This window comes from Corvus kubaryi, unplaced genomic scaffold (genome assembly GCF_017639235.1).
Source record: "Corvus kubaryi isolate FWS band 111438036 unplaced genomic scaffold, C.kubaryi_AGA036_p1.0 split3-73, whole genome shotgun sequence".
Taxonomy (NCBI): domain Eukaryota; kingdom Metazoa; phylum Chordata; class Aves; order Passeriformes; family Corvidae; genus Corvus; species Corvus kubaryi.
Window position 1 is genome coordinate 44413460 of NW_024582091.1, and position 27957 is coordinate 44441416.

At 39.0% G+C, this 27957-nt stretch overlaps 1 protein-coding gene across 12 annotated transcripts in view; it reads left to right on the plus strand.

Moving 5' to 3' along the window:
- The window catches only part of MAP7 (microtubule associated protein 7), a 111712-nt gene that overhangs the window by 69301 nt on the left and 14454 nt on the right, over positions 1-27957 (plus strand). For 6 of the 12 annotated variants that reach the window (XM_042017448.1, XM_042017456.1, XM_042017444.1 and 3 more), the window contains 9 exons: positions 6123-6286; positions 7036-7147; positions 8032-8118; positions 10490-10600; positions 16332-16445; positions 19819-19967; positions 22998-23107; positions 23481-23761; positions 27330-27513. In XM_042017448.1, coding sequence (XP_041873382.1) covers positions 6123-6286; positions 7036-7147; positions 8032-8118; positions 10490-10600; positions 16332-16445; positions 19819-19967; positions 22998-23107; positions 23481-23761; positions 27330-27513 — 1312 coding nt within the window. The remainder of the gene's footprint in view (positions 1-6122; positions 6287-7035; positions 7148-8031; positions 8119-10489; positions 10601-16331; positions 16446-19818; positions 19968-22997; positions 23108-23480; positions 23762-27329; positions 27514-27957) is intronic. The other 6 variants (XM_042017446.1, XM_042017445.1, XM_042017449.1 and 3 more) reach the window with 6 other exon arrangements.

Sequence of the window (27957 nt, forward strand, 5' to 3'; positions counted from 1 at the left end):
AAGGAAAAGACAGTGCTCAGCTCTCTAGGTGTAGAGCTGGTGGTAATTTTGTTTTGTACTTTCAGCAGCTTGAACTCCTGGAGGTCGTTACCAGCCTTTTGAGGAAAATTAAGTCGTTTGACCCTTCTGTTAAGAACATGTGGAGTACCAGTTTAATAAGGATTATGTTTATTTATTGGGCAATATTCTGATGTTGCAGGACAGATGATTTAAGACCTTTTTCTTCCCCGCTTTTTTTACTCTCAAGTTTTAATTTTTTTCAAGTTCTGCTGTGCTGTGATAGATTTGGCTTTCCTGTGGTAAAGTGGGTTGGTGTGTGCTCTGAACTCTTGAGGATTTGCTTGCACCTGGAAATAGTATTTTAGCAGTCTTATCCTACTTAGCACACTTGGGTGTCTAATTCTTGTTTTTAATTAGAGTTCAGAGAGTAGGAAATGCTGTCATTTTTGTTGTCTGGATATATATAGCATATATGTGCTGGGACTGTCGGTATCTGCTGTTTCTTGAGAATCATGTTGAGCCACCTAATTGAAAAGATTAAAGAAGCTTCTCCAAAAATGCCCCTTTCACCTTTAGTATATTCACATTTTGGTTTGGGCCTTTCTTTAGATAACACAGAAGATACACAGGGACACAATCAGCAAATCACGCCATCAAGAAGGAATGATTTTTTAGTTCCTTCACTGTAGGAAAGGCATTGCTTTTGAAATGCCATCCCAACACTCCAAAAATATTAATTCTTTGACATTTTTCTGTGCAGTCTATTTTGCATGACTGAAGTTGTATCAATTTTGGGATGGGGGTTTGTTTCAATCTTTTTATTCTCCTGGCCACTTGTTAATGTGTGTATTGCTGATATGCACATTCAGACATTTAAAGGATTATTTGGGTGCTCTTGCTTGAATTTCTAAGTAATGGTTCCAGTATTGTCACTTGCTTTTTAGTAACCACGTTTTCATTTTTGTGCTCTTTCCACTAGCACTCTTTCCCACAGCACCTATGCATAAAAGTTAACATCTGTCCTTTAAAACATAGATATCAGATCTCTCTGTGTGAGACTAACCCTCTTGGATTGTGCAAGATGGAAATCCCAAGAGAGGCAGTGGTAGGTGAGGGTGATAGCTGTCAAATGGGACTGTTCCCAGAGGCCAGAGCAAAGGGAGCTATCACATTTCCGGCTCCTGCTTCGCACTTTACATGTGTCAGGCTGAGCAGCTGTGTTCTGGCACTGGATGCTGAGACACACACATGTTGGAACTGACTTGTTTATGAAGGCAAACATGGTAGATAGCCTGGTCAAACTGGAAAATTTTACTGAAAACTACTGCTTTTTCATCATGTGGACTTTACCCTTATCTGCCATAATGATTGTATCTGTACAGCCAAATTTAACAGTGCTGAAGAGTATTCCCTGGTGCTAAAACTTAATTGTTCTTGCTCTAAAGCTATTATAATGGATCCTGGCAGGGTTTTGGCTCCAGCCAACTAGCTGTCTGCTTCCTGATTCCCAGACAAGGTTTGGGAATTGGCAGGGAAGGTCCATGGGCTTTTCTGCATGTGCTGATTAAGTGCTGTCACCATTTTGGAGGGTAGAAGTCTAATAGTAGAGGTGAAAGTTGTTCCATGCCCGTTAGTCTCTGGTTCCAGAGCATAGACCTGGTCCTGCCTAACCAGAAAGAAAAATCAAAATGTGTTTTTCAACAGGAAAAGTAACTGGGATTTTAAAAAAGGTTTCATTCTGGTAACCTTAGGTAGTGGCCTAGCAAAGAAGAAGAATTTTCATGTTACTACTTAGCAGTATCTTGGTCCCTGATTCTTGAGAAAACAGTTGTAAGTCTCACTTCTGTGCATGTTTTATCTACACTAATCCTGCTTGAAGTCTGACCTTTTTTTAATCACTATAGCGATCCTGACAAGGACACGTGGTTCATTTCATTTCTGGCATTGGGAACAAAAGATGGTAACACTGCCTTTTGACTTAGCATGCCTCCTTAAATGAGGAGTGATTAATCTTAGTTCTTAGAATGTGTCTGAGTTTCAAGTTTGCTAAATTCATTAAATTCTTAATACTTACAGGCATAAGCATTAAAATAATATTTTAAAAGTCACATTACCATGCAGATTCCTGTCCCATTTGAAAGTGATCATTGGCAAAATAGTAACATTAATAAAAATTACAATTTTTTTCTGTGAGTAAATTCCTTCTGGTCTTTTTTCTTCCTTGGCACTTGGGGGCAGAACTTTATCCAACATTTCCACAGAAAGAAGCCCCACAGAAACTGGGAATCATTGACCCTAGCATATGAATAATTTTGGGACCTGCTTGGAGAACTTGGATGTCGAAAGGGTTTATAAGACAAGAAAACAATTTTTAAGGAAGACTAGTTTAAAAATTTCTGTGATGTATGTCCCTCAGAGCGTGGTTACTGGGGAAAGGTTGGCTTAGAGAATCTCACATTAACTTCACCTTTAATTACAGCTCTGAAGTTCACCTTCTGATTCGTTCAGTCAGCCACTTCTGTGTAACGTCCCCATTTTTAGGTATGGTTAAAACATCACTGATCCATTTTACTGCTAATGCAGCAATGAGGCAATCACAGCCTTGGTGCAGAGCTGGCAGTGAGCAAAGGTGAAAGAGCGGTCAGAGGAGAAAGCTATTGCTGAGGTCAGTGCTGTAAAGTTAGAAAAGATAAAGGCTGGGAAGATTGACAAAGATTATAGGATCTTTACTCAGGTAAGCTGTCCATCTGAGGTGGATTCAAAAGGCAGACTGAGAAAGCATGGTGCTAGACTGATCTGCCTTTATATAGGCAGTAAACCAGAAGAAAAAGGAGTGAAGAGACAGTAGAAGGGACAGAAAAAGAGAATCTGGGGACACGTTGTTTACTTCACATAGATACACAAAAAGTAAAGGCTTTGACACTTAGTACATGCTCCTCCTTCCCTCACAGCCTAAAACCCCTGCAAAGAATAGTTCTGTGTGTGTATGGTTGGGGAAAGAAGCTACAAAATTGTTTCCAAAAAAGAAACATGCACGGTGTGCAGCTAACATCTTCCACATTACCTTAGTTAATTCCAGTGTAAAATTAATTGGTTTCAAGTCTTATGTGTCTCTTAATATTGGAGTGTCTCTTTCTTGATTGACCTTGTTTTCTCTTGCTCTGTTATTCACTTCAGAGGTGTCCGAAACACAGCCTTAATTATGTTGCTTTGTAATCCAATCCAGCATTACTAGTTTGCAAACAAGCAGAAGGTATTTAACAGCATTTCTAGGGCTCAGTTTCTAAATCTTGTTTTTATGCTCTACTTTTGTGTCCTTATAGCACATGACTGTGTTCAAATGTATTGATTGTACTAAGGAATGAAATAGAAAATGGACCAGGCTGTGACTTTTGTTTGTACTTACCAGCTTTAATGTAGTTGTTACTATGGAATTCAAGCTTTCAGCATGCAGGTGCTATCTGAATGATGACCAAACTTTCCTTGAATGAATCTTGCATGTTGTCAGACAAGGGAGAGAAGGATCATGAACCTGTTAATGCTCAGGCCCAAGAAAAGGCCTTTTTGTTGGACCATACTTGCCATCATAAAAGTTGGTATTCTTCCCTTTGACATCCTCAAATTGGCTGCTCTTTCAGGTTGATTAAACCTTTTAAAGATACCTTCAGTTTGCTGTAGGCTCATCTGCTGATTCTTTCTATCAGCAAGGCATTTGATGGTGTGCTTCTAGAAGCACACCTGTGTGTCCAGAATAAAGCTTAATATATCCCTAATTTTTTACGTTAGATCAGAGGTCTAAAGAGTAAACTTTTTATTCTAGAAGACAATTTGTTCATTTCTGTGTGGGGTGGCAGGAAAATGTTTCTGTAAATTCATAAATAGGAACATAAGAATGAAATAAAAATGTTATTTTAAACTTCTTATTTTCCCTGAAGATACCCTTATATATCTAAGGACACTAACTTATCTCACTGTACATACCTACCTTATAGGTGGTAAAAACTGAGCCCTTAAGTTCACAGAAGAATGTCAGTAGTGCATATATAGGAAGCAGTGAAAACAAAGCAGATGTTCTCCTTTGATTCTCTAACAGAATAAAATTAAGGAATTGATACTTGAAAAAAAATTAAAAGTAGTTAAGATTATTTCTCTATCTTCAAAAAAAGTTAAATTATGAAAATAGATGTTACACTTTTTTCAGCAAACAGATGTATCATAAATCATACTTTCATGTGCTTGTTAAATACTTGGTCCAAGCATAAAATTAGTAACTTCCTTATGTTAGCAGATGAGCGCACATTTTCTGCTGCTTTTTGCCTGTAGCTTAAAGATGATGGAAAGATGTAGCTTTGGTATTTGTTTTGAATCAGATCTATTATTTTTGTTAAAAATTATTCCAGCCAAACACTTCCATTTTCCTTGGTTAATCCATCACTAATATGTCTTTCTGTTATTGAGCTGTCTTGCTGCATCACAAAAGTGTGATTTTTATCATTCCTTCCCTGAGGAGCAGAAAGCTGAAGATAAGTGTTCTACCCAGAGGTCCAGCATCCAGATTGTTTTACCATCACTAAGAATGTACATAAATATATTTTCAGCCTTTCTCTTCTTGAATTTAGTCTTAAAAGTTCAAATGTTCTATTTTCATTACTTTTTCTAATCAGCATGACAGACTGAAACCTATGGAAATCACCGTAAACAGTACCTCAAGAAAGTCTAACCATTTACATTAAGACCAGAAAGAACAAATAATCTCCATGTCTTTTATAGGCAAATTAATATTCCAGTGATGTCAGTTAAGAAAGCTGTTGGGGCTTCTTTTTGCTTTTCTTAATTTATTAATTTTCAGCAGACAACCAAAGAGCTTTTTTGTGCTAGGTTGCCACTATAAGAAGATTCCAGGCACAAAAAAGCCAGTTCATCACAGGATCTGTGGAAGTCTTGTGGCTCACAGCAGTGGCTTGTCTTGATATGATCATTAGAGTCTGTACATAAGTGACTATTCATTAAAAGCTGATATGCTGTATCTAGCTGGATTTTCATGAGATATATGCAGTTATGCTTCTTAGATGCTCTTAGCTCTTTCAAAGAGAATAGATTTTTCAAAACTTCTGCAAAATGGTTTGATTAAATTCGTTTTGAACAACTACATTGTTTGGGTTACTTAGTGCGTTCAGGGTCTGTGTAACAGGATCTGTGTGCTAGATTTGGGGTTTTTTGTGGTAGGTTGGTTTGCTTTGGTTGGATTTTTGGTTTTTTTTATTCATTTATGAACCACTATGGTGAAAGAATACTGTAAGAGTCTGGAGCATTTCCTATGTGAAGGTAGCTCTAACTTAGACTGCAAACATATGATGTTGCATAAGGGAACAATCTAGTTCCACTCTTCTGGGCCCCAAAGCTTTCAAGGCAGCAGTGGGGAGAGATCCAGACTATTCTACATCAATGGTTTCATGTGGACTGCAGCTCAAGCCTGCGTTCTACAAAATTCATGAAAATTCAGACCCTGATACAGAGAAAAATTGATCTTGTGTAGGGCTTCTTGATTTGTCTTGATTAGTTCTTCTGAAACATGTTGTTTGAAGCTGTGAAGAAGTGGAATCATGTGAGAGATAAATATTTACCTTTAGACTTCTTTGGTGGATAACTTCCTTCCTTCTGTTGGTCCAGGTGCTAGAATTCTCATCCCAGCCACTTCTATCATAAGAGATCTGTATTAATCAGTAAAGGTGAAAGTTATGATAGTTTTATCTCTCTTTTTCTGGTATTTTTTCAGTAAAATACTACAGAGAATTATCATGGTTTGTGTAACAGAAGTTTGTTCACATACATCTGACTTCAGTATTTAGGCATTTTAAGCTAGCAAAAAATCCTTTCTTCCATGAAGAAACTGTATGCTCAAATAATTTAACTGTTGGTAATTCATAATAAGTAAATTGAGATTAAATGATACCAATGTGTGGACAGGGTACATTTTAATACAGGAGGAGAGATAAGCATATTATATATGTCTGAAGAAAATGAGTTCTAAAGGTTTTCCATCTACTTTGGTTATTCAAAATGTATTAAAGACTTCATTGCATAAAGCAAGTTAATACTTTTATTTCTGATTTTTCTCACAGCTGCGAGAGAATCTGTCTGGTTAGAAAGAGAAGAGAGAGCACGGCAACATTATGAAAAACACCTAGAGGAACGCAGAAAGAAGCTGGAAGAGCAGAGACTAAAGGAAGAGAGAAGGCGAGCAGCCGTAGAGGAAAAGCGAAGGCAGAAACTAGAAGAGGAGAAGGTAAGAATGAATGTCATGAAAACACTTTTCAACTTCTTTTGCCATAAGATACGGTACTATCAACCTTCTTCTCCAGGAGCTTATGTAAAAAATGCAACATGAACCATGGTCAGTATGACAGAGTGTGTTGGAAGGATTTTAAGCACAGGTACTGCTTCTGTTATGAATCAAATGCAGTGAAGTTTGAGCATGCCTGGATTACAGTGTATGGCACTGCGCAAACTCATGCAGAAAAACACAAATTGGGTCAGGTTTGTAGGGTTATCTGTAAATTCTTAGCCATTCAGTTTAAGGGTAGTTAAATATAAGTTGCTCTAAGAAAACCTTTTAAAAATCAGTGTGTAATGAAATATGCTCTTGGCTGATTTGTCTCAGTTAAGCTGGGAAGTACGTGCAGTGTGATCCTATGTAAGTCACCTCATCCTTGTGGGTGTTTGGTTTCCTATCTCTCCCACTCCTCTGGTATTTAGTAGATAGGAAGTAGCACTAGGATGTGTTTGTATAGCGGCGGGGCCACTACACAAGATCTTACCTTTTCAAAATTTCAGTTAACATTCTAACTTATTTATGGCTTACTTGCTGCTTAATTTTGTTCTGGTGTGTGTCTCAGTAGGCAGCACATAAGCTTAAACACAATAGTAAGCTGCCAGCTTGGTTTTGTCCATGTGGATGGAGGGTAGCAGGGTTTGATGAGAAAATGCAGTTAAAAGCCCAATAGCATCCAAATGTATTATCCTGTTGTACTTAAGGAACGACATGAAGCCGTTGTACGTCGCACAATTGAAAGAAGCCAGAAGCCAAAACAAAGGCAAAACAGGTGGTCCTGGGGAGGAACACTACACAACCGCATTAATAACACAGGTAAAGAGGGAGGCTTGCCTTGCTTGCCAGTTTCCCTTCCCCTCCAGCTAACTGGCATTTACTTTTCTTCTTCTGAAAGGAAGGATGACTCAGTGTATGTTAGTTTGAATTCTTTGCTCTTGGTCCTATTATTGTTAGCAATGGCATGTTTGTGACATTCTTGTGTAGCAAAAAGATAACAAGGAGAAATCTGAACAAAAGTTACAGCTTGTTTCAGGAGTTGACTAATTCTGTAACTCCCTTGCTGCAGCTTCTCGCTTCTGCTGCTTTGCTGTTGTTCGTGAGTGTATATGTGGGTGTGCTTGTGCTGTGTCAATCTTGTGATATGAGCTACTGTGGCAAATGCTACCTATACGTCTCAAAAAGTAGGTCTGGTGGAAATGACCAAATACTGAGATTAAAGTAGACACAAGGAAGAAAAATTGTTCTGTGTGATAAGCTATCTGTGCCTTGCACTGATATTTTGGAAAATAGAAGTCCCTTTTCTTCCCCTAAAGAAACTTAAAGATTGGAAATTTAAGTGAATTTTAGCTGTATGCTTTTTTTCCCCAATTATCTTCTCTAACTTAATCTGCCAATCATTAATGTGTATATGCCCTGTTAAATATGAATCAACACCCCAAAAAGAGAACTTTTCCTTTACTTCTTTTAACAAAAAGTTATACTTAAAGTTCTTTTCTTCCTATTCTAGTTTCAATGTGTCCAACCTTTCATCAGGGGAAAAAAAAAAATTGAGAAAAGAATGCTCTGAAATCTTTGTCATATATAAATTCAATAAACAGTTATTTTTCATAAAAGGTTACTTTTTTGCTTAACTTTGTATAACTTATTTGATTTTTATTTTATTTTATGTGAAAAATCATTGTCTTGCATTCTGTCCCTAGGTTATTTTTTTGAATCATCATTCACCTTTCTCGATTTAGCAGGCCTGGAGCACCACTTCAAATCTCTGGGTGGTGCTAGAAAACCTGGTACATAATGCTGTGGTTTGTTATTCCCTTACCCATAGCTAGTTCTCAGGAAGTGAGATCATCAGTAACTAAACCACCCTCATGTAGTTGCAATGCATGCTTAACACCATGCTGATAGATTAGAACTGTTGTTAGTACCAGATTTTTCATTATTGTTTGTTTTTATGGTGGAGAGTTACTGCCGGCTGACTCTAAAGATTTGGCACAATTCACTGAAATGAAGCATAATGTTCTATCTACTGGAATTCAAGGAGAGGAAATTTGAATATTTTGTTATTTTCTAAAACACTTTTTCCATACTGCACGCAGGATTTACAATTATTTTGCGCATGAACACAGACACATAACCAGCTGCGTTGGCCGTTTTGTTGCTCATGGGTATTTTAATTCCTTTTTTGTTGTTGTTTCTTTTTTGGGTTTTTTTTGGATAAAGAAAGCAGCAATTTTCCAGGCAATAGATTGCATTTGGCCTATTCTACATTTATAGGATGCGTATTGCTGACATTTGTATGCAAATCCTTATGCTGAATGTCATTCATTTAAATAAGGTTCATTGACACGAGAAATGTTGTCCTGCCTAATAGCAGAGGTGATTTTCAATATTGTCATTTGTCATCTTCAGAAAGTCAGTTTATGCAGTACAGCCTTTCTGCCATATGTAGAAACTTTATGGCTGTACTGATACACTATGTAGTTTCTCAGTGGCAGATGAGACATGAGATCAAAATCACCACCCCATTCCCACAAATACTGTTCTGTTCTCAGGAAGCCTGAACATTGTGTCTCCAGTAATGACTTGCACAGGGCATTCTCCAATTTACCCCATAGATCAATGTGGGATCATCTTGCCAGCCTACAGAGGTCTTGTTCTTAGTTATAACATTTAGATGTCTCCTTTTTTAAAACCCATTTCTGAGTTTCATTCCCCTCCCAGTATCCAGTCTGCCAGTTCTATGCCCTCACCAAGTCATTCTAACATTAAAGCCTGCATATAATCACATGGGGTAGGGAGAATCTTTCTTCAGTCTAACCAGTTATGGTGAATCCTATATAGTTCATAGAACTGGGGAGAGTTAAGGTATTTTTCATATACTCTATTTCTATGAAATTTTTTTGTACACAGTGAGTAAAATTTAATCTATTAGGACAGAACAGGTAAATACAGTGTTAATACATTTGTCATAAATAAACAATGGCAAATAATATTTCAGCAGCACCATCCTTAATGCTGTCATTGTCCTGAATTTGTATCTGCTTTGAAAACAGTGTACAGACAAATTTTTGCACACACAGAATATGAATCAGCAGAGCAGTTATGCATATGCTCAAGCCTCATTGAATTTCAGCATGGTTGAGTGCCTTGCTGAGTAGTGCTGAGGTTCAGTACATGCTAAAACATAAGCAAGAGCAGAATTGATTCTCACAGCATCTTTTGAACGTCAGATTTACAAATGGAAATTTGTAATGGAGAATGTGTAGTCGATACATGGAGCTTGGAGCTCTTTTTGTTTGGGGTTTTTTTAGAGAGAGAGAAAAGAAAGGACATAGCAAACTTCCTGTGACACGCATATGCACGAAGTGTGTGCAGTCTCTATTCTTGAAATAACCATCACCCCCTCAGCAGGATGCAGATGCTGACTGCGGCAGTTGTGCAAAAGATGTAATACTGCTAGAGAAACTGCAGAGAAACTAAAATAAAATTATAAATCTTTTGTGTTATGTATGCCAAGTAGGTGCATTATAAGTACCTTCCTCAGAAGCTGATTTTTTTTAATCTGCTAAGGTGTGTGCTGAGTTGGATTGGCTCACTATGACTTCATTCTCAGCACACTGAAAATAACTCTGTGGTGGGTGGCTTAGCACCTATACATAACTGTGGGATTTTTAACTAAATCTTTTAATTTATTTTGTGCTTACCCTCACTTCCTTTGTGTGCTAGTCTTCCCTAATCTCTCAGCATTGCACTGTCACAATATTGACCATCTACCTAGTAACAGTGCCCTGTCACCTTTTATTCAGGCGCCAAGGTGTTTTTTTTTGTGAATAACTGTGTTTCCAAGAATCTTGGTCCTTCCCTGAAGCTTTCTGTTGTAAGTCATGAGCAAAGATTTTCTGACAATATTGAAAGTCTTTAGATTGCAACCCATGGAGTGACAGTGAACAGAATATTTTACACATTTGAAGCTTAAATTGTGTTGTGCCCAGTCTTTGAGTCACCTGTACAACGTCTGCTGAGAAATCCATTCTATTTTGGAAGTTCTTGTGGTAGAGCAGGAGTGACCTAGTCCTGTTTCCCTCCTCCCACTAGTAAGCTAGGAACTTGCACTATTGCATGTGGGCTGTCAATTAGCATTATCTCCATTTGTTTTAGATCGAGACAGGCGGTCTGTTTCAACAATGAACCTTTCGAAACATGTTGATCCAGTCATTAACAAGCGGCTCTCCTCCTCATCTGCAACATTACTAAATTCTCCAGACAGAGGTACAGTTTTGAAGAAAAAAAGCATTAAAAGAGTAGCAAGAAAGAATTTTCTATACTGAGGTATTACTTTGCACGTAAAACAAGCTTCTGAAGTCATTTTCATTTCATCTAAGTGATAGTGGAAAGACTTCAAATGTGACAAGTAAATGGTTGAACACTTTTTCCTGTGAGAACAAAGAATTCTTGTTTTTTAAAACAAGAGAGCTTACCTAAACAATCCTACTTTAGAAAACAATAAAAGCAGTGCTTCTGTCAGGTTTTTAGTAAATGAGGTACAACTGTTGAAAAAATACATCACTCCATAGTGCATGCAATCGTGTGACCTTTTATTTGCATTAGACCACTTTGTCATTATTTTGTTTTCCTTTCTTTTCTGGTAATAGTTCTTGAATGTCTAAGAACATGTTGCATGAAGCTTTCAAGCTTATTACAATTTTTACTTTCTTACAATTTTTTTATTACCAATTTTTGTTATCTTTATGGAAGAGGTATGTGTGTTTCTCATATTGTCTGTTTATTGACTTTTTGTGTCCAGTTATTTCTCAAAGATTGCTTCATTTCAGTGTACATTTTTGGTGTTTACAAGTCTGAGAAATTATAAACCATCAAGCTTTTAAAAATTAACATAGCTGAATTGCTGCCTCTGTTCTGAGGACTTACGAGATTGAAGCATTGAGCTTAAAATTTTCATAAAAGAATGTCTCTTGTGTAACTTGTGCAAAGAGCTTTATAGTAAAGTACTTGATAGGGATTTTTTTTGTCCTCCGCTGAGAATGAGTTCTGTCCCATTTCAATCCATAAAATTATTTTAAAAACCAATTTTTTAAATGGACTTCTAGTTGTGTTGTCTGGTCGATGTCATTATTTGTGTGTCTGAACTAAGTTCCAAGTTTGCTTGAACATGTGTATCTGGTTGATTTGATGAACCATGTTCATCCTAGTGGGCTAACCTAGTTGTACAGCCTGGTAACTGGTGAAAAATACAGTATTGCATTAGGAAATAATTTATTCCTGAACACCAGTCCTTTCTTGCTCCAAATGTTGAAATCCAGTCAGTTTTAACTTTACTAGCTTTTCAGGTGTGTATATTTTTTTCAGATGGTTGCTGTTCTTTGCCAGGGGATGCTTTTTTGAGGAAGGATCTTGGTGATGTGGGCAGGTGAACTGCAGCAGGCATTAAGTATGAAGAATAGTTTCTTACGGACTGTAACACAGTGTTTTAGCTTCTGCCACCCATTTCAAATTCAGGAGAAGTTAAACTGAATACTATGCAGTATTCAGACTTAGTGGTAAGGAAAGAAAAGGAATATGGAAGTGATGGCCCGATGTCAAAATGCTGAGGCATTCTTTGCTTGGCATTTTTACTAAAACAGCACAGAACTCTTCAGGAGTCTCTTGTGACTTTCACAGACTCCAAGAGAGAAAGTAAATCCAAATGCTATAAATGCTTTTTCTCATGCAAAGTCAGATACCTAAATCTAGTTGAGCCATGTATCTGGAGAAATGCCACTAGTCTCTCCAGTGGCCTCAACCTCTTAAGGGCAGGTGCTTAAAGGAAGGCTGCGACTGCCTGCTCTCCATTTCACCTTCCAGAGGGCACCCAATCACACTTTGTCTGTAATACAGACTCCTACCTGCAAAACCATGAGCTGGAGATAAGGATGATAAGCTTACCTACTAATTGGTTTATAGCTGTCAACAAGAACTTGTCATCTGTTGTGCAGCACATTTTTATCCTTTGAAGGACAGTATATAGATATATTTTTTTTTGGTGCAGCAAAAGACAAAAGTTTTCATTAGCTAATTGGCTAAAAGACTGGTTAATGGCATTTCAAGTGTTGCATTGCCATATAGCTCTTTATCACAGTTGTACAATTGGGCAGCTAGAACAGGCTTCTCATTGTGCTTTTATGTTACTGTAGTTAGTGAATAGTTGAAATTGTAACAAAACATAAACACACATATTCAAGTGGAGAAAACTGCTGTTGACCACTAGGTTTTGGCAATTGTGCTCTTTAAGGAGAGCTTAGAATAGGGGATAATACTTTTGATGAGGTATGAGTTACATACTTTAAGTTTCGCAAAACTCGCACCCTAGTTGTTTTCCTCCCCCTCTCTGCAGTGACTTTTCTTTCAAGCAGATGATGGTCTCAATCATTGCATCATCATTTTCTGCAACCATTAGAGAAGACATTCAGGGACTGCAGCATTGTTTCCTGTTGAAAGAGCAGTTTTCCCCTATCTACTCGTCACCATATTGTGTATGTGTATAAGCAAACACCACATTTATCAATGAGAGTCTCCTTCGTGGTGCTCATCAGAAGGCCTGTTAAATCCCTGCTTCCCATCTGTTCCTACAACTAATCAACTGCTGCTGTTTGCTTACTTGCAAATTATTCTGTTGCTGCTAAGACAACTTTCCAGTATTCAGGTTGTATATCCTGAAGACAAATACAGATGATTGTAACCAGTTTACTTTTGCCAGCTCCCTGCAACTTTGTGTGATTTTTAGTTACAAGTTAAGTTATAAAGATCTTTAATCTGTTAAAAATAACCTGCTTATGGCTGTGGGTAAGGGTAATTGCTTGTACCAGCAACCCTACCACAAATGTGCTTCCTGTGTGAAAACAGAGCAATAAAAGCTGAGAGAGTTGGGCTTGTTCAGCCTGGAGAAGAGAAGGCTCCGGGGAGACTTTACAGCAAAAGGGTCCTCCAAGAGAGCTGGGGAAGGACGTTTTACAAGGACATGTAGTAATAGGGCCAAGAGGTAATTGATATTAGATATTAGGAAGAAAATCTTCACTCTGAGGCTGGTGAGATAGGTTGGTGGAGACAGGTGGAACAGGTTGCCCAGAGAAGTAGTGGATGCCCAAGGTCTGGCTGGATGGGGCTTTGAGCAACCTGGTATAATGGAAGGTGTCCCTGCCCATGAGAGGAAGGTTGGAACTAGATGATCTTTCAGGTCCCTTCCAACCCAAACCATTATTTTATTCTATGAAACAGCCCTCAGAATGATAGCTTAACACATTATGAGAACAAAAAATACTGCTTGCTCTTGTCTGTCAGATGGTTTTAAACACTAACTCTTGAAAATGTCACCCTGAGGCATTAAAAACAAGAGCAAGAAAAAAACCCCTGACCTCATTGTCTTAAAGTTGATCTTATTATTTTGGGATGCTCTTTGTTTGGTATTCAGTTTTGCTCCAGTGTGGTTTGGACACCAAACTGAAGCTGTTCAATGCATTTAGGTGTTAATACCCTTGTACTCGGAACTAAGTGGGTGAAAGTTTGTCTGTTCTAGGTGAATGGTGGTGCTAATCAATAAAATATGTATTGAAAGTGTCAAGTATGATGCCTTCAGGGACCTGAGCCTTTGAAAAATTCAGTATGTGTATCTAAAAGAACTCTGATCTAAACTCATTATAGAGATTCAGGGAGACTTCACTCCAAGATCCTGGCTAAAACTATTTCAACTCTGAACCAGGCTTATTGCTTATATGGAGAAGAAAGGTTTTGTAGGACTCTCCTAGCTCACTGTTGTGTGTATCAGCTAGCTCACTCCCAAACACTGCCTCACTGCTTTAGTTAGATGCTATGGACACGTGACTGCTTCCAATAGGATACGAGGTCCCCAGAGTTAGGGCCAAAAATAATTAAGCCATACTCATCTTTAGGGTGAGGGACATGTGAGACATGGCAGGTGAGACTGGTATTCTAAATAATCAGTCTCTTAGCTGTATCCTCTTGAGATTACTTCCTCTCTGTGGCCTCAATGAGAGGTAAGGCTTGCAGCTGCCCCACAGCGACATATTTATGTTGTGACATTTACTTATAATGCACAGATAAACTCCAAGAAATGAATGGTATATATAGTATTTATATGTTTACTGGCCTAAAACATCAGGGACTGCTTTCTCAAGTTGTGTGATCTTTATGTTAAACTACAGTAGAAGAGTTTCTCCAGACTGATCCACAATCATACCTGTGAGCCTCACTTTTAAACCCTGAGACCACAAAAAAGAATCTGTTATCTTGCAACAGTAGCTTTAAACAGTGATCATACTGAGCACGGTGCCTGGAGATGAAAGGAAGCAAAGGCTTTACTGTTATTGCATCCAGTTTAATGGTAGTTCTGTGATTTCTTCATTGTTAAACTGCAAGCTTAATGATAAATGTGTGTGCTGTAATGGAGGTTCTGTAGGGTATTCTGTGTGTCTGTGTGATCTGTACCATTGCAGAATGGAACCATTAATCACAAAAAGCTTTGGCAATAGTACATTGTGTAAAAGGACAGTCATGAAGAGAGCCTGCTGTGTTTGAGAGTCTTATATTTCTATAGTAATGCCCCTTATTGAGTTAGCAGAATTTAAGGCAGCAATTTGAGAAGTGCAAAACAGCACTGAGGGCAGATTAAGCAATTATATTTTCATAGGAGGAGATTGAGATCAGCCTGTCTTTTCATGGGGCTCAGCAAGGAGTAGATTAAAGACAGATTCAGAGTTTATGTCTATTAAAAGTGATGGATCTCTTCCTTTAAAAATGCAAATGAATGTCAGGTTTATTACAGCCAGTCACTTCAATGAATGTTACAGAGATTGAGCCTTACAGATTCAAGCTGCAGTTTTGTTGCTGCAAACGCTAAACTAAGGCAAATGAATGCTAAGATGTAAGAAGACGTGATTTCGCTTGCAATATCAAGATTATTGCTATAGTGTAAGCTTGCTATAATGAACTACTTTGGGAACTACTTGAATGTTTTGGCTTGTGATGCTCATTATAAAACATTTTGTTGTATTGGAATATCAAGGAAATACCCAATTCAATACAGAGATTAACTTATGCAGTTTTTCTGATTAATTCTTCACCATGATAAATGTTTAATTAGTATTTTTTAAAAAAGTAAAGAAACCTTACAAGATAAAAGGACTTAATTGACAAGCTATGTTTGCATTAGACAACGCTGGGAAAAGCAAAGCAACAGTGTGATTGTAGCCAAGTCAACATGTAGTGCATTTTCAAAACAGAGCAACGATGCGAAAAGTTGATTCTTTTTACTGTTCTACATGGAAAGTGATCATTGGGCAGAGATCTTTGGGCAGAGAATTCACGATCAAATATATTTAATGTTTTCTGTGGCTTCACCTATTACTGACACAACTGTAGCTGCTGAGCTTGGTATCGGCAGTTGAGGTGCACTCTCCTTTTGCAACGCTTCAATAAAACCTCATTGACGCAATTCTCTGTATAGCAGTAAGCAACCTTCTTTGGTTATTCTAGGTAGGTGGCAAACTTTGGAAGGTGTTTAAGTGTAACTGGAAAGTTTATACATCTTTTCTGTAGGAAGAGTTTGGGACACAAACATCTCTGTTGAAGTCTATATTTAGGAGTGGCAACTGTTCTCCCAGTAGGGAAATTATCCTATCATTCCTAACACGGAATGTGGCAGATGTGCAAAATATCTGTATTAATTTGGTAACAATTTGCCATAATGCCACAGGCAGTAGCACAAATTAAATGTTCAGGTGTACATGTTTCTATAGGAGTTCTTGTGCTAAAAAGGAGTAATAATAAAATGCAAAACACTGAACTATTGTATGCTTTTGATCTCTGAAGGATAGTTTCAAGATTTTCATGGTATGCAGCAGTGAGGAAATAGTACTAATACTCCTGCAGCTTGTGGTTATTTGTGAAGTGTTTGATCTAACATCTTGCTTGTATGGTGCATGTTCAGCTCGCCGTCTTCAGCTCAGTCCATGGGAGAGCAGCATCGTTAGCAGGCTCCTGACGCCCACTCACTCATTCCTGGCTCGGAGTAAAAGCACAGCTGCATTGTCTGGAGATGCAGGTAATCCTATAAAAACAGAGGCTTCATGTCTCAGACACTTATTTTTGCAGATTCCCTGCAGGATGTTGTAAAGTCATTGATCTAATTATGAGTGTGTGGTAGCATCCCAGAATGAACTTGAATATCCATGATTAGTGTGCACGACAGCATGAAAGCTTCTTTGTACAGTTGTTTGCTATGCCTCTTTCTCTTTCTCCTACCACCTCTTTCTTACTTTTGCCTCTTCATCAATGCAATAAATGAGTACAAAACATGCAGGGCAACAACATCACGATGACCATGGCTGTATAAGGAAATGCACACCTCGTTGGAAAGAGCTGATTCAGCACATCCACTGCTAAAGCTGTCAGCTGCTTGCTGCAAAGGAGTTTCAGCCCCTACCAGAGCACTTCCCATATGGAGAAAGTTAGACTTGTATAAAGATAGGCCCTGGCTACTGTGCATTTAATACACGTGAAGTTAAATGTGCAGGTTTAGTGAGGTTATAATATTTGTAAAGTTGTCTGCCTACCCCAGAACAGCTCCCTGATGGTACTTACTGAGGGAAAATTAATGTGCAGAAATGTGATGATATTACTAGGGGGTAATTGAAGGCCCAGGCAAAACTGTATTGCAAAGACGATCAGGGGATACTTGCTTATCATGTATTTTAGGCAGGTGACAGCTGCCTCTTCTTTTATCATAGGATGTTTTATAATAGGATGTTTTATAATCATCCACTGGGAACTTTACCATTACACACAGCACGTGCAGCAATATATTACTGTAAGTCTAGGCAAGTCTTTCTTGTCTGATGTGGACAGGATTTTTATTCTAATTAAAGAACATAGAAGGTAAGAAGGAACAGAGATCTGCTAAGATTACTTTTAAAGAAGCTTTCACTTAAGAACTCTTGTAACTAATTAGGCTGCAGTACATTTCCACAGGGGTAGTGCTGTAGGAGCAAAAATGTGGATGATACTCTGCAAATAGTTGAATTAACAAGCGCAGAATTCTTTATTGCTCTTTGAAAATGATACCTTGTAAAATTAATATTTAATGTCACCTACCAAGCAGGATATTGGAAATTCAGCTCTTCATTAGGGAATAGTTGAGAAGGTAGCATGCAAGTGATTACCTTCCTAGAGCAAGCATGAAGCTTTTTGTCACTGCTGTTGTTTATACTGCACAACAAAGTCTAAACTGAGTGGAATATTGAGAAAGGCTACAAGTAGCAGGAAAGACTGATTTGTCAGTTCAGTCTGAGATGATTCCCTGAAATGCCTTCCCTATGCTAACTGGAACCATACCACTCAGAAACATAATCCAGCTGCTCATTGTTTTCCAGGTATTATTCTCTAGGAGCAATAGCTTCAGCCCCTTCATACAGGATGCTTCCTGGAGATTAATGATCAGGTGATAGCAATGGCTCATAGTTGTGCTCTGAGCACTCCACTCATCCCAGCCTGCCATTATTCCCTAGAAAATTACCCTGCCCTTTGGCTGTAAAAATAAATTGCAAGGTAAAAAATCCAAACTGAGTTAAATATGAATTCATGTCCTTAAATTTTAAGTGGGCTATTACGGACATCCAGCATAAGAGTACATCTGGATCTATTTTTAAATAAATCCTTCAATACCAAAATGTTTTTTCAATGGCTTTCAAAAAGCTCCTCTGAATAGATGTAATCCTGTTAGTACATGATTCATTGGAAGTGCTGCTTAAAGCATTGTTTGGCAACATCACAAATGAAAATGAACTGTTTGTCTTTTAATACTTGTGATGTCATCCTTGGTGGTAACTTCAGATAATTAGCATGCAGAAGGGGAATTGAATCACAGAGCAGAAGCCACATAAATTTATAAGTGGTGTAAAACATACATTATGCTGCTGCCTCCTATCCGGTTTAGATGCCCTCAACCAAAATAAAAACATAAACAAAAATCCCTGTTTTCTTTCTTCTTGCTTGTTTTTAAGTTAGTCATAATTCCTCATTAAATATAAATCTCTGTAAACTCTAAGGCAAGCATTAGTGCCATTGCTGTAACACTTACATGAGACTCTTTATTCATAATGTTAATCTCTTGGTGCAGGAGAATTTGCAGCATTAGTACTGTTAAGTCTATGAGCTCTTCCTGTAACAGCAGCTGTACTTTTGTAAGACTAGAAGAATTAACTGTATGTGGAACTGCATTCTTTCAAGTGTGCTCAGAGAGGGATATACAGGCAAGAAATATTGATTTGATTTGGTTTTTTTTATTAAGAAAACAGAGGAGTTAAATTTCTTTTATGTGGAAAAAAAAAAAGAATAGGAAAGATACTATATAGAGCCCCTTTTTTTTCCTCAAGTAACATGCTGGATAATAATTGTGCTAAGACTCAATTAAATGGCCAGAAGAGACAAACAGGAGCAGACAAATAAAGCTCTGCAGTAACAATATAGTTTTTCCCAATCTTCTCCTTCAGTTAAATCAAGAGAAAGTCCAAGAACACTTTGCTGCAAGAAGTTTCCCATGCTATGTTTTGCAGTTAAAGTTCTCTTTGAAGATAAAATCAGAACACTGTATATCTGATACCTGCTATTGTCAGGTCTTTTGGTAATAATCTTTTTCCTTGTGCAAACCAACAAAAGCTGCCATCCTGGTTACTCAAATACTAATTGCCAAGCTGATTTGTTGTTGTCAGCCTGCTTTTTTTTTAATGTGTAAAATAGTTTGCTGTCGAGAATGTATTTGAGCAAGTTGTTTTTCTAGCAGTATCAAGAAATATGATGGGTTAAAATAATCCTAAAAAGAAGGAATTTTAAAAACAAATCACTTGCTAAAATTTGTAGGCAGCAATTTCATTGATTTCCTAGTTGAAACTGTTTTGTGTTGTTAATAGGTTTTGATCTTTGTGTGTATGTCTCCTTTAATTTTTCTTCACTTCCAATGCAATTCGTAGGCATTCTGATTTTAGTTCGATTGTTTTCTATTCTGAATGTAATTGAAACTCATTTCAATGCATGTACTAAGCTAACCTGTCAGACCAGCCATTGTTTCTACTGCTTTTTCAGAACCACCAGTTGTACAAAACCTTAACAGGAAAATATTGATACTATCTACTACCCACTATCATGGCATAATTCTTAATTTTTAAGAAAGAAATTATTAGTTTACAAATGGAAAAGTGCACGAGCACCTATTGAACTTGCATCCTTACTGTATGTGTGGCCAAGCTAACGTGTCAAATGATGGTTCTGACTTGATAATTAGTGATTTCTCAATGTATTAATACTTTCTTTCTTTTCTGTCTTTCTCGGTCTTTTCTGTTCCTGCTGGCTTTCCTCTGTCAATTCTCCAATGCTACTCTGTAATTAAAACTAATAAATAACAAACCCAACCAACACCGTAGTTATCCCCGTTTGTCCCCGTTCAGCATCTTGCAGCCCCCTCAGTCCTCTGTCCTACAAGGCCATGAACTGCAGGAATTCAGGAGAACGAGCAAAACTTTATGCTTCTACTGATGCTGTTGGACGTCGGAGAACAACGCACCTTGCAGGGGTAAGCTTGGCACGTGTGCTTAGTGTCCCATGCCATGACCACCTGACCGCACTGGTTGTTAGGGTTGGAATAGCTGCAGGGATGCTTCCTACCCTCTGCACTGTCCTCACTCTCTCCAGTTTGTGTCATTGTTGGCTGGATATTAACTGAAACACGCCACGTTACATGGTGGCATAGCCTGATAATGCACCAAAGAATCCATGTGGAAAACACTGATGTTTTCCGAACACCCATGTTTGCAGAGTAGATGCCTCAGCTTCTCACAGAGGCAGTCACAGTGCCTCGTTCTCAAGTGGATTCTTTGTTGCCTTTTAAGGCCCAAGGTGGTGTTGCCACTTTTCCCTCAGAGGGGAACTTGTCTTTCCCAGCAGGCTGTTTTCACAAAGGTTCCAGAAATTGATGTCGTCTGAGACCTCTAGAAAATTCAGCTGAGCCCCTAGAATAAAGAGGGGGAATGCATGCACTCACATGTCTCTATACACAAGTGCACAGAGTACTTATTTCATCTGTACTTTCTTAGAAGACCAGGCTAGTAAACTTTTCCTCATTGGGAAGGAAGAAGTTGGTTTAGGAGCATGGTTTATAGGCAAGGCTTTCCACAGGTTTCTGTTCCTTCTGAACAATTTAGCAGCAGTACTAGGACTGATCTGAGCATTTAGGAAAATCAGAACAGTGTGATACAGGTAGAACAAACTCGTGTTGACTGTGCTCCAAGCCAATGGGATGCAGTCAGATCCAGTTCAAATTCATTTGCTGAACCTGAGCAGTTATATTTTTCCTGGTACTCTACAACCTGAGCTAGTTTGGAGTGCAAGAAGAGTTGAAGTCACCTCTGCAAACGATTGTGTAAGAAGTGCTTGCATTTTTGTTCAGCCTGATGGGCAGAAGGTCAAGAGGCAGTGCTGCTGTTGGCATCCTTGTTGGAAGCAGTGTTAATCAAAGTGGCATGGGTCATAGCCAGTACTTAATCTTTCAGGCAGAGGGTAGTATACTGAAGTTTAAGCTAAGGCATAGCACTGGGATGTATCTCTAAAGAAATTTCATGGCACGTGCATAGTGCATTGCAGTCTCCTGGCCTATTGGTTCTTCCTCTTGAGTCTTTCTCATTAAAAGTGGTTTGGGGTTTGGCTTTTTTTTTTTCTTCTGAATTAAAAAGAAGAAAGGTTGTTACTTTTTGGTGGAGGAGGTGATGTAAAAATGTCGTTAATATAAAATGAGTGAGTTAAGAGCTGTTTCCAGTAGCTTGTATGATGTGGAGAATCTTTTATTCTTCTGTGAACTTCTGTATGAATTCAGCTTTTTACTTTATTGATATAAAGAAAAATTTTCTGATGCTCTGCTTTCAGTACTAACAAAGCAGATCCAATAGAGAGTTACTGCTAGCAAGCCAAAACTCTTGTTCATTGTAATGCATTTATTCTGGCTGTGTTTATTTTGATAACTCAGCACATCATGTGCTCATGAAGTTGTTTTCAGCCTTTCTTTTCCAGTTGTTAACCTGGCTTTTAGTTCAGGGGACGAGCATTGCACAGCTTTCAGCTGATGAGGCTCTCACACTTCATGATACACCTGCTGCAGGGGTTGTGTTTAAGCCCCAGCCAAGGTGGTGAGCAGCAGCCTCTGCATTATGCTGGCTGAGTGGCAGCTCAGTGCACTTTCCATTATTCACATTCTTCAGACTCCTAGAGTCTCAGCTCATTATTCCAAAACCATGAAGTTTTTAGTCTATACTTAAATAGGGGAAGTATATAGATGCCTAAATTCTGATATGTTCCCTTAAAGCAGTAGTTCTGTTATAGCTTTGGTTTGTATTGTTAGAAATGTTTCTCAATTTAGGATTTTATTTTTTAAAAGTAAAGAATGAAAAAGGAAATCACTTTCATGTATAAGAACCAATGGCAAAAATTATGTGCTGTAAAATCATCCAAGAAAAGAAAGAATAGGATAACTGGTTGTACTAGTTTGAAAACAAACCAGTGGGAGGCACTAAGTCAGAATAACAATTTAATGGAAATTAAAGAAAAGGGGAAAAAAAAAAAAGATAAAAGAAAACACTGTCAAACTGACAGAGTCAAGGTACAACCTGACACCCTGTTAGGCAGGGTGGTGGTAGCAGTCTGGTAGAATGGTGGCTGCAGTCCTCTGAAGCAGTGATCCTGTAGTAAAACAGTCTGCTCTTCCTCAGGAAGTCCAATGGTGGCTGTGTAGCTCCTGTCCTCTGGAAATCCAGTGGGAAGCCCGTGTCTCTGGTGTTCAGCCTCAGATTATATCCACGATGGGATGCTTGGTTCCTCCCTCCTGGGCGGAGCATCTCACAATGGGGTAACGAGTCATGAGGCAAAGTGTTGATTAGGCTCATTAACAGGAGATAGTCCGGAGGGAGTTATCTCTGAGTCAGGCGGCAGGACAATGATGGGCCATTAACAGCAAGATAGTCTGGGGGGAAGGAGGCAAGGAAACACTGCCCCACCTGATTTTAACAGCTCATGAGGATGGTAATAGAATACACTGCAACCCAGGACACTGGTGTACCATATTTGAGAGCTTTGGTGACATCTCTGGTGTTCCCTTGTAAGCATGAACCCAAAATGTTATGCTATACAGGAAGACTGTGACCAAGTATGAGCTGAGTCATACTTGAGGGCGAGTTTGTTTTGTTTTTTCTTCGAATGAAATACTGTGTTTATGGGAAGTAGTGGAAGGTATTCTGTGGCAATCAGCAAAGATCAAACTATAAAAGGTAATTTTTTGCCTGTGTAAAAATAAGCCTCTGCAATTAGCCCATTGCATCTTAGGACAGTAGAGAATGATTAAGAAGGATTCTTGTTGTCAAATGTATATCTACTGACAAAGATGGTGTCAGATTACAGGAGCTATATTAAAAAACCTGTTAAACAAGCTGTAGAAACCACTGACTCAGCACTGTTTTTTCTCAGCCCCCCAACTCCTCATTCTTAACTGAGCTTGCTTTGCTTTCTTTAGCTGTGTGAACTCTGGCTTGACTTTGTCTTTTTGTTTGCTGAGCTATAGACTGACAAAAGAGAAAAGGACCATTTGTCATCCAGCTTCTCAGCCAACTTTAAAGGAGGTCATTTTACTTCCAGCCTCAAAGCTAGATCATCAGCTCCCTCTCCAGTTTGGTAAGTCAAGTACACGTTTAGCTGGACATGAGCTATAGGCAGCTTTGTTCTATTAATTAAATGTGAAACAGGGCAAACTTATTTGATGATGTAGGTGTTTTCTCTCTGCAAAAAAAATGAAAGACAGTCCTGCTTTTAAAAATATCTTGCTACTACTCTGGGGAAGGGGAAAGGGCAGGAAAATGCTTTCCTGGCTGGGCTCAGTACTCACACATCTGGAGAGCTGCAGAGAGGCATTTTGCATGAAAGCAAATTAGTTGTGCCAGCAGTCCTGCTTGATAGAGAAGCAGAGAAGTGGTTTTATTTTTAGCTGCTCTGGTTGTAGAAGTGACATATAGGTGGAAACGAGCATTGTCACTCTTTGATTACACAGGCATGCGTCAAAGTCTTTGCCTTTTTTGCCTGGCACACCCAAGCAGATAACTTCCCCACCTGGTTCCTCCAAAGTTTCCTCTGCTCAGACACGTCCTCCCTCTCCTGGCAACATCCGGCCAGTCAAAAAAGAGATCAAACCAGAGGGTGAGAAGAAAAGAGCAGAAAAGGAGGCTGAAAAGGCCAATGAGGTGAGGACAGAAGAGAGTAAAGGACCTTCAGCAGGTGCTGGAGAACCTGCAAGTCAGGAACAGCTCACTGTCCAAGCAGAGCCAACTCAAGGTAAGAAGACGTACTACTTTAAGATAAGGAATGGGTCAGAGCCTCTTATATTTTTCCTTCCCTTTCTCTGAGATGATGTAGCTTTCAGTAGTTTTCTGTCAAAGGTTAATCTGAATTCTTCACAACACTGCTGCAGATGTGTGTCCATTATGAGGAAATTGTAGACAGGTTGAAGCCCTCCTGCTTCTAAGTCAAAACAACACGCCTAGCTGCCTCACACAGTGGGGCTTCACAAGACTCTTCCCTGCCCTTTTGGACTGGAATTTTGTCCCCCTTATCATAACATAGCTTCTTTACAAACTGTTGAAGTAGAACAATAAAGGTCTGAAGACTTAATGGTACCAGAAGACACCACATAAGGTAGTGTGAGCAGTGAGGACATCGAGCTCTGCTAGATACAGTGCACTTGTGCTGATAACACTGCTAGCTTATGTATAATATTACAAGAGGACCACATCATAGGAGAGATTAGCAAAATAAAGTGGAAGGCAAAAAGCAAGGAGAAGAGTAAAAAGGAATAGGGAGAATTTTTAAGGGAAAATGGGTTAGTAAAAATAATTACCAACCAAACAAAAAACCCACAACAAACCCTACCAACCCTGAAAAGCAGCAATGCAGAAAAGGATGCATACAAAAAATAAAATAATGATCATAAAGTGTAGAAAGGGCAAAAGGTAAATCTGAAATGAAAAAATGTATGTTTGTTCTAGCAGACATTTTAGTTCATTCTAAATATGGCATAAACTGTCTCTTGCGGATGACATAGAAAGGCCAATGTGACCACTGGGATCCACAAGTTGGGTTAGTTAGGATTCTGAACTTAAAATTCGTAGACTGCCCTGTAGTTATCTTTCAGATAACAGTTTTAAGTATTAGTAATCTTGCATTCAACTGCAGCAGGTGTAGTTTGGGCTTGTTCTGTGAAAAAACCTCATGTGAATTGATTTATTCTGTTTTATTAAGCTCAGTTACAGCAGTTCCTGTCTGATGCCCAGGTCCTACCACACAAGGTGCAACCCCACAAAAAGCTAGATATTTACAATACTGAATGGATGTATCTGTTGGTCATAGGCATGTAGAGGAGATTTAATTGCCATCTTTTGCCTGCTTCCCTTCTAGGAGAAAGCTTCCTTTTAAAACTGTTTCAGGGATACCACTGAGATAACTTTGCAAGTGTTTACAAGTTGTAGTTCCCCAGTACAAGGCACAGACCAGAGAAACTGTCATGCTTGCTTGACTGTTTAGTTCAGGAGGAAGAGAGACTCCCCTTCTTTGCAGCATCAGTCAATATTTGAGTTTGTGATGAGGTCTCTTAGTATTGAAACAGGTTTTGTGGGATAAAGGTATTCAAAAGTTTGTATTCACAATAAAGAATACAAACAAGAATATAAAGTGGAGACAAATGAAAGAGAAGGATACTGTAATCAAAGTGGTGAGCAGCCCTTCAAATTTAATGTCTTTTCCCAAAGCCAGAGGGTGTGGTGGTTGGGACCAAAAATGGAGAGCTCAGACAGAGCATTTTATATGTGAGGTTATAGGATGGCTTTGTACTGCCGATGGAGGCCTCAGATGCCAAAACTTACTCACTGGTTGAATTCAAGAATGTAGAGAGGTGCAAGTACGGCATTTGGGGCTAGAGGAATGCTGCTGATTCTCCTGGGACTGTATTGCAGGTGAATACAGCTCATTCCCTACAGGTAACAGCACTGGCCTTTCACTGGTATGGCTCAGCTGCCTTCTAGCTCTGTGTTCATAGGAGCCAGGAGGTCAGCAGGTAGCAATTGCTGATGAAGCTGTTCCAGCTTTTGCAGGCAAATCTTACACAACTTCACTAATACCAATGAAGCTTTAAAGGTCTTTTGGGTGTTATCTTTTCAGCAGGGCAGGTGTGCATTAAGCTACTTGTTATGCTGTCAACTTCAGCACCTGAGGCAAGAAGCAAGCCCTAAGCAGCACAGAGCTGTGCTCCCTTCAAAGCAACAGCCTTGCCTTGGCCCATGTTAGTAAATTAAAAAGGGCTGAGGTGCAGGAGCTCTGTCATTTATACTGTTTACAATTACAAAGGCTCTCTGGTATGTTTCTGATCCAGGCTGTAATTGCAGCCTCTCATTTTCTTACCTTCTGTCCCCAAAGCTACTAAGAGCATGGCTCTAAAGGGCTTCCAAGATTTAGAGTGATCAAATTGCCTACGTTTTTATATTTCAACATCCCAGAATTTTCTGAGTTCCCAGCTACATCTTGGAGGTTAGCCCAGGCCTGGGCTGTTCCCTGGCGTTGGGCTGAATACCTGCTTTGGTAATGTGAGAGAATAGTTCTCCATTGCACTAGTGCTAAACTGTGCCAGCTCACCTCAAGGTTAGAGAACAGGCCCTGGCACTCTTTAAATTACTGGTGTAGAAATATAATCTGAATTCACAGGGAAAGCCCTGAAGCAGTTACAGAAAGACCTCTGTAGTTTTTAGCTGATAGAAGAGGAGAGCAGAAAGGTCAGCAGATGGGAATTAAGCACAGAAAGCAACTGAATTTGTTTGTTTACATGATGAGGTATAAAAGGGGGGGAATCAGGGAGGAAACCCCTCTTTGGAAGTTGTTAGTGAGGTGAGGAAAATTGTCACAACCCAGTGGGTGGTTGGAAATGCAGATCTAAAATAATCCCCTTGCTGTTCCTTATGACTTATTTTACATATATAGTCCTAGGGTCACAATCTGATTTCATTGACAGTTCAAAGTCTTCCCTCTCCTTGTTGTCAGCTTTCCCAGATGGGATTACTCTGGGAATGCTTCCCTAAGTTAGCTTGTATGTTGGTAATGGTCCCTTGGTGTCTAGAGAAAAAGTGATGTACCTGTGCTAGAGAATGCCAGGCAAACTTAGAGAAATATGAACTAGTCTTTACTTGAAAAAAACCTGTAACATTTTCTCTGTCACATGGACAAAGCTGGCCCTGAATAAAGAATTGATACGAAGGCACTATTGAAATTTGAACATAAGCCACAGTTCACCAATAGTGGCAAAATTAAAAAATCTGTGTCCCATGAGTTGCCTCAGGTTGGAGCAGCTGCAAAACTGATGAAAGCTGGAGTCCTACCCTTGGTGCAGATCACTTCACACAGTTGATGTTTGAGATCACCAAGTCACCAAAAGTGACTATCCCCAAACAGTCTGGCTCTGATCTTCAGATGTAGATGATCAGACGGAAGAAAATATAATTTCACAATGTTTCATTTCTGCTTTTCAAACAGAATTGGGCAAGCTTAAGAAATGTGATGGTAAGGACTAGCTGAGTCAGCATAACTCCTGTTAAGCTCCTGTCAGCATTTGTTCTGACAGAAAACTTGACTTACCCTTTCAGCTGCAGCTGTTTTCACATACTCTGTAAAACCAAACTTCCCTGGAGGTATGTGAACCTCTAGCATCTAGAAACCCCTTCCTCCTCTGAATCATTTAAAAAAACACATAAGCTTGAAAATACTTTGCAGTGCATTTAAAAGTACTTTCTGTTCCTTTCCAGAGAGTGACATCTCAGCTACTGTGTCTGTACAAACTAATTTTCTTTCCCATCTGTTTCAGCAGCCAGCCCATCCCTACCTCCTGCTCCACCAGCTCCTTCTCCAGCCCCAGCAGCCCCCAAGCCCTCTGCAGGTACAACTGACCCAGAAGAAGCAACAAGGCTGCTTACTGAAAAGAGGCGTCTTGCCCGTGAGCAGCGGGAACAGGAGGAGCAGGAAAGGAGGGAGAGAGAAGAGCTTGAAAGGTAATATCTTCTTTGCAGTAGAGAAGATATGTTTTTAGCAGCTTCCTGTGTGTATTTTGCTGTTATATATGAAGCACAGCACTGATCTGCAGGAGGCACAAGTTATTCCCCAAAACCGTATTTTCCTGTTGGGTTTTTCAGTTGGTGCAATATATACCTAAGCAGATCTGTAAGGTTAGTTAAAACTTATTCTAAGTAGTGCTTTAAAACAGGACAGGAGGAGAGAGCAGATCCTTGCAGTTGTGATTCATTGTTTTCTCAGAGATTAACAAAGCTATACTTGTTTGTTCCAGCTAGAGAACTCTGCATGGCTGTTTTTAACTTTGTGATTGGCACAAAGTTTCTTACTTTGAATTGTAAGATCTCCATCGTGGGTGGTGCTTTAGGCGTCCAACTGTTGTGACTTCAACCTCTTTGTTTTCTCGTTTAAAACAAAGAACCCCC